The sequence below is a fragment of the Asparagus officinalis genome, chromosome 6, assembly GCF_001876935.1.
Source record: "Asparagus officinalis chromosome 6, Aspof.V1, whole genome shotgun sequence".
NCBI lineage: Eukaryota > Viridiplantae > Streptophyta > Magnoliopsida > Asparagales > Asparagaceae > Asparagus > Asparagus officinalis.
Genome location: NC_033799.1, coordinates 7,896,219 through 7,903,389, shown reverse-complemented (window position 1 = coordinate 7,903,389; position 7,171 = coordinate 7,896,219). Strand labels below are relative to the sequence as shown.

The 7,171-nt window shown below is 39.6% G+C and overlaps 1 protein-coding gene across 1 annotated transcript; it reads left to right on the top strand.

Moving 5' to 3' along the window:
- LOC109845696 (protein BIG GRAIN 1-like) lies at positions 1,101–2,996 on the top strand. The gene is made up of 3 exons (XM_020414967.1): positions 1,101–1,140; positions 2,087–2,407; positions 2,490–2,996. Exons 1-3 carry the CDS (start codon positions 1,101–1,103, stop codon positions 2,948–2,950), a joined length of 822 nt encoding a protein of 273 aa, XP_020270556.1. The 3' UTR covers positions 2,951–2,996.

Below are 7,171 nucleotides of genomic sequence, written 5' to 3'. Positions count from 1 at the left end.
TCTTAGATCTTGAAATAAAAAATAAATATAAGATCTTTGGGGATTGTCAAAATCAACATCCAATCCATCAATATAACGGTCAAAACAATTGCAAACGTATATGATCAACCCGTATTAGAATACTTCATATACGGATCCAGATATTTCACTATACGTCTGTAACCACACCCAACAGCATGTCGATATTCGTAACTATATCCTAACAATTATAGCGTTACGGGATGAGTGGAAAACAATAAATAAAGCCATGCAGCCAGATTGATTCTAATAGCTATTGCCATTATACTATTGAATATAGTTTGGGCCCATGTAAGTGAATTATTATCATTATAGTTTTTGGAGTATTAGGCAAAGTCCAGGTGTACTAAATACCGGGCCTGATGTTGGGACCCAAACCAATGTGGGCTGTGTAAGGACTCTGCTGCGTGCAGAGGAACACACGAGCTGTAACATTTGTCCGTACAGCGAGGCACGGGCTAATTAGCTGTTGGTGTCGTAATTTTGTTTGTTGTACGCCCCCAATATATTTAGCTGGATATAATAACATAATTAAGATAAACGGGGCTGTTCATAAATGAGCTTAATTGAGTTCATCGCATTATAATATAAATTATGAAACTTGATTTTGGTCCGATGTGAAAGCTTGGTTACTGGAAGTCTGGTGTACGTGTCGGCAACCAAAGAGATCAATATAAGAGTAGGATAATCTAAAAGGCTAAATATCATGAAACACCCCCCCTCAACTTTGGATGATTATCAGAAAATCGCCCTTAAATTTAAAAAATATTAGAAAGCCCCCTTAAGTTTAGGGGTTATCAGAAAATCATCATTAACTTTGAGATTTTTATCAGAAAATCTCGCTAAAATCGGGGGTATTTAGGGAGATTTTCTGATAAAATCTCAAATTTAAATGGAATTTTCTCATAAAATCTGAAAGTTAAAGGAGATTTTGTGACAATCCTGATACTTTAAGGCGGTTTTCTAAAATTTTGAAAGTTAACGGGGGTTTTCCGATACTCATCCAAAGTTAAGGCGGGGTTTTATGATATTTAGCCTAATCGAAATGTCTGTGGAATAAAATAACGCACAATTAGTCCCGTATGGGGGCATCAATGATAACATTGTTTAGCCACAATTCAGGTATAATAAGTCCATAAGCAACAAAGGGGAGGGAGGTCTTACCGCTAAATCAGAGGAAAAGAATAAATGTACAATTGCACTCGCATATTTCAATTAAGCCTATCCACGGTAGGACTTTTAACGTACCTCGTCAAAGCGGCTGTTTGGCTTGTGTTTTATATCTTCAAGGATTTTGATGCATGTAACGGATTTTTTTTAAAAACTCCATGAATATTGGATAAGGCTAAATACATCAGACATTCCCCAAAGCCCACAATCAGGACCGGATTTAAGTTCGATAGGGGTGGGGGCAATTACGTTCATAATAATTTAAATTTTGCATTTTAATTTCTTCTAAATTTACAAATTTGCTCCCTGGTTTTGAAATATTTGCACCCTAGCATGCTTATCTGCCTTTATCTATTACATTACATGCAAAAGATAATGAAAAGAAGCAACTAAGGTGTATTGAGTTGCATTCCCAACTCCAATTTTGAACTTCCCAACTCCAATTTTGAACAAACAACCGCAAAACCCCACCAAATTCATCCAACAAAAAAAAAAAGATAATATTTAGAAAAAAATAAAATAAAAATAAAAAAATAAAATAAAATCCTTCCCCGATATACCACCAGGCTCATTTGAGTCGCATTTCCAGACTCAAACCCAACACCTCTACGTGGGCCCAACTACAAACCGGTAGATGCCACGTCACCGCCCCGCCAACTAAGCATCATCCTCCCGCGCGTGAACCCCTTTAAAGCCAGAGTCCCCACCACCAACCAACCGGACTACAAACCCACACCCTATAAATCCCCCTTCCCCCTCCCTCCCCTCCCTCCCCGTCCTCATCCTGCAAAAAAATACAAAAGATAGGGACCCATCAGCAAAATTCCCAAGGATCGAAAACAATACAGAGACCCCAGTTGAGTCCTTCGGATTAATTTTCCATGGAGAACTGGGAGAGACCCCTCCTTCTCCTCCTCCCTCCTCGACGCCATCGACCGCTCCATCGACGAATCTGACTCCGGTAGCCTCACCCGCGGAGCACCAGACTTCAGCAAAACCACTACAAAAACTCGATCACCGATCGATAGCCCGGTGACCACACTCAGCTACTACTCTTACTCCTCCGGCGCTGCTGACTCAGCAAGATTCACCCGGCCCAAACCGGTCCGAATCCAAACCAGAAAGAACCCGATCCGAATAGACCCGCTACCGCCGGAACCCTTAACCCTAGCCAAAAAACCCCCAGAAGAAGGCTCGCCGATTTCATTGAGATCCGAAAGTCGACGTCTGCCGATGCTGCTCCGGGCCAAATGCTCGCCGGATTGCCTCAACTCGCTCTTCACGGCGTCGAACCAAACAAGAAACCGAAGATCTCCGATCCCGTCGACGGAGTCTCGCTGCCGCCTCGCCCTCGCCGCGATCTGCTCGTCGTCGTGTCGTGCGTACTCCCGCGTCGCTGCTCAGCAAGACGCCGTCGACCCGAGGTTCTAAGAGGCCGGCGAGATCGGTGAGGTTTTCGCCAGTCGGAGTGATCGTCGGAGAGGACTGCCGGCCGTGCGGCGAGAAGGCCGTGTTCGACGGCGAGGAGGCGGCGGCGGAGGAGAGGAGGCGGAGGCGGCGGAGGGCGGTGGAGGAGATGATGAAGGGGTTTGAGGAGAGCGGAGATGAGAGCGACGGGAGTGATGATTTGTTTGAGCTCGAGAATTTGGGAGGGGTTAGCATTAATGGAGGGTTAGGGTTAGGGTTTAGGGATGAGCTGCCGGTTTTTGGGACGACGGATTTGGGGATGAATTGTGCAATTGCGAAAGGGCTTGTTGTGTAAAAAAGTTGAATGTTTGCGTGTTAACTTGTTAGAGTTGATGAGTTTTTATTAAGTTTTTGCTGGGATATTGGGCCCTGCTGGTTTAGTGGGTATGAAATGCGAAAGAAAAAAAAGAGAGTTGTATTTGTTGAATGATTGGCTATGAAATTTGGATTTCATTGTTCAAATCAAATATAATTATCTATTGGAAAAAAAAGTGTACAAGGTTCATTCTGCTAAATGAACAATCGAAGATGGCTAAATTATGCGACGTGCTTTCTCAATAGCATCACACAGTTAAGAAAGACATTGATGGATGGAAAAATTGCTTCAAGGCCCCAAAATTAAAAACTTGATTTGTCCCAGCCTCTCTATACTTTTTCTAATGTGTATTAGCCCTAAAAATAATTTTTTTTGTGATTCAGTCCTTATTACAATTTTCAAGAAAATAAAGTCGGAAAAAACCCTAAAATACCCCTCTTCTTCTCCAGATCTTCTCCTTCTTCCTCCTCTCTCTCATATCTCTCTCACTCTCACTCTCATTTCTAGTACGACAAAATGATGGCCCCCTTCGACTCCTGGTCCCCAAACGACGACGAAACAATGGAAACCCTAACTCTAACGGATTATATGGAACTGCTCGCCATGATGTTCGGAGAACCTGATATGAGCTTGGAGAACATGGATATTCTGGAGGTCGTCGCGATGAGGGGGATCAAATTCGATCCTCCTCGTTGGCATTGCCATGGTGGCTATGAGCGAAAGGTACAATTTTTATTTATTTTTTGAGCAAAAGATGCAATGTTTATCTCTATTTTTGCATTCTAGGAACGAATTCCCCCCGCCCCCCCCCCCTCACGCCTTTTCTTTTGCTGATGATTTTTTTGCTTTGGTTTTCTGTGAATAAGCGAAAGGGCGAACATGGTGCTTGACGAAATGCTTCGGTTGAGAAAAAAAGTTTCATGTTAAGGTGAGAAGTTGTCTTGTGTAAATATGAGTATGAGTGGCTATATGTTTGATAAAATGGCTCAAAAAACTTGACCTTTTGATGTAATATGGAGTTTGGACATGTATTGTGGCTTTGTTTTTATGTAGTGTTAAGCTTTTGGAGTCTGGTGAGCTATTGAACTCTTTGTTTGCTCAATTGATGAGTTTTTGGACATGTATTGTGGCTCAAAAAACTCGACTTTTTACTTGACGACATTGCCGACGGCTCCGTCGCCGTTCTTAGCGATGTCGACGAATGTTAATTTTAGGTTGGGGGTCACGATTGCTGACTAGAGAGAGCGTTGAAGCGTTTGGCGCGTGGTGACGTGTCGGTGGAGATTGTGTTTATTACTGATATATAAATAAGTTTTATTAGAAGAAATTAAGAAATCGAGAGTGGAGAGTTTATTAGTTTCTCCTCCTCTGGACTATGTGAAATGTTTATGAATGTGCAAAGTGTAGATTTGCTTAATGTATGTTTAGTATTTGTACTGATTGGATCAGTCATCATTGTACAAGTATATAAAGAAGATATGTTATCTGTTATGTCATCGGAAACATGTTAACTTTCTTTGTTCGCTTGTTAAGTTACATTGATAACATGTTAACTTTCTTTGTTCATTTGTTAACTTACACCGATAACATATTAACTTTCGCAGGTTGCTTGTTAAGTTACACTAATAACATGTTCACTATTGTAGTTCGCTTGTTAAGTTACACTGATAACATGTTCACTATTGTAGTTCGCTTGTTAAGTTACACTGATAACATGTTAACTTTGATAGTTTGCTTATTAAGTTACACTGATAACATGTTAACTTTGGATGCTAAATTGATAACTATATTTAGTAAATTGTTAACTATAATCATTATATGTTAATTATTATTTGTAATCTGTTAACGGACACCCTTATCCTGATAACATGTTAGTTTTTACATTTAACATGCATTCATATTATAGTTAACATGTAAGCTGTGGTAGTTATCAGTTTATATATAATAGTTAACATGTTAACTATCATAGCTTACATGTTAACTATGTAAACATTTGGATTAAACCTGTTTATATATAAACTGATAACTATCACAACTTACATGTTAATTATGTTAATTATTATATATAAACAGATTGAGCAACATGTTAATATAATCCGTTAACATGTTAAATGAGAATTATGTTAACCTTAATTAGTAAATTGATAACTATATTAACGTGTTAACAGATTATACTTTATATGAAACAACTAAAGGTTAATAGTTAATCAGCTATATTTCACATGTACAACACAAAACTTAACATTTAAAAGAATAATAGTTAATCAGCTATATTTCACATGTACAACACAAAACTTAACATTTAAAAGAATAAAGATAACAATTACTCAATTATACTTATATGGAATAAAAGAATAAAGATAACAATTACTCAATTATACTTATATGGAACAACTCCTAATTAACAGTTAATCGGTTATAGTTCATATGTACTAGGTAAAACTTAAGAGTTAATTAACAAAACTTAACATTTTAAAGAAAAAAGTTAATAGTCAATGTACTAAACTTAACAGTCTATGTACTAAACGTAACATTTAAAAGAAAAAAATTAACAGTTATGCAATTATACTTTACATTGAACGCTAAAGGTTAACATCTAATCTGCTATAGTTCACATGTTTTAGGTAAAACTTAACAGCTAAAGGTTAACAAGAAGCACGAATAAAGCTCTAGCTTCCAGACATAAAGAGAGAACAAGTTTTTGATCCTCTTGTGATTCAACCATCATAAACACAAAAGTTATTTTTGGTTTACTAATACTCGTTGCTATACCATACATTATTCACCCATGAACTAGAACAGAGCAGCAGGACTCAACACAAACTAAAAAGACTAAACAAGTACTCGACCCAAAACCATCCTAAAAAAAACCAAAATCTTAATCAACCTCCTCAGTTTTAGGCCCAGAACCGCCACCGCCGCTACCACCTACACTACTGCCAGAAGAACCACCGCTATTAATCCCTGCGCTATCAGCTCCTCTACCACCCTGATACATCTTCGTGATTAACGGCCCGCAGATCTCCTCCAACTCCTTCTGCTTGTGCTCGAACTCCTCCACCTTCGCCAACTGGTTCCTCTCCAGCCACCCGATCGCCTCCTCCACGGCCTTCTCGATCCTCCCCCGATCCCCCATCCCCTCCCCCATTCAACCCATTCACCATCGCTGACCTAATGGCCGCCACCTCTGCGTCAAACTCAACCCCGGTCCCCGTCATCTAAGATCAACCTCCCCCAAAATCCCCCTAACAGCAGTGAGATCCCCCTTTGCGCCGCAAAATGGAGCTCTGTGTCGTTGTGCTGGCCGATGACCTACTTGGACGGGAGAAAAGAACATGTGGTTTTTGGGAGGAAGGAGACAGCGGAGGAGAGAGCAGCGGTTGCGACGAGGAAGGAGGGTGGAAGGAGACGGAGGAGGAAGAAGAAGTGTGATTTTGGGGGAGATGACAGTAATTTTGGGGAGAGGTAAAATTGGGTTTTTGGGAAAACATGAGCTGTAGTCATGATGGAGGGGCTTGAGAAACTTTTTTTAAAATTTTGGGGCTACAACACATTACAAATAATTGAAGGGGCTGGGGCACATGACTTTTTGGGTTTTGGGGCCTTGAAGCAATTTTTCCTTGATGGATTTCCATCATGGACAAAGAGAAGAGCACATAATTAAAAATGTAAAACATGAAAGTGTATTTCTATTTCTGATTGAAACTTGGTAAAGCTCAAGACCCAAGCTCACTTGAGGAAGGAGTCACATAAAAGAGGCATCCAATTTTGAATTTCCCTTGAGAATTCTCCAGAATAAAGGGCTATATTTTAAATTCCAGACCTCATGAGTCATGTACTCCATGATATATTATATGTCAAACTTGCATTATTTTTTTATAACATAACATCACACTTATGAGGAATAGCTCAGTAGGTCACATGTGAAAGCTAATTAAGTCATTCCACTGTGCAGAAGTCAAGGTTCGATTGCCATGCAGCGAAAGACGTATTTGTTATGATTGTTGGTAATGATATTATGTATCCAAAGACCTATTTTTCTAAAAAAAAAAACATCACACCCATGAGTGGGATTGGGTACTTAATCAGAGGATTGTTCCATACCAAAGGAAGACCAATCATTAGTGCATTAATGTCAATACAATATTACATCTTTTTGGTTTAGATTGTATCACCCTAATTACCTGTTATTCCTAACCA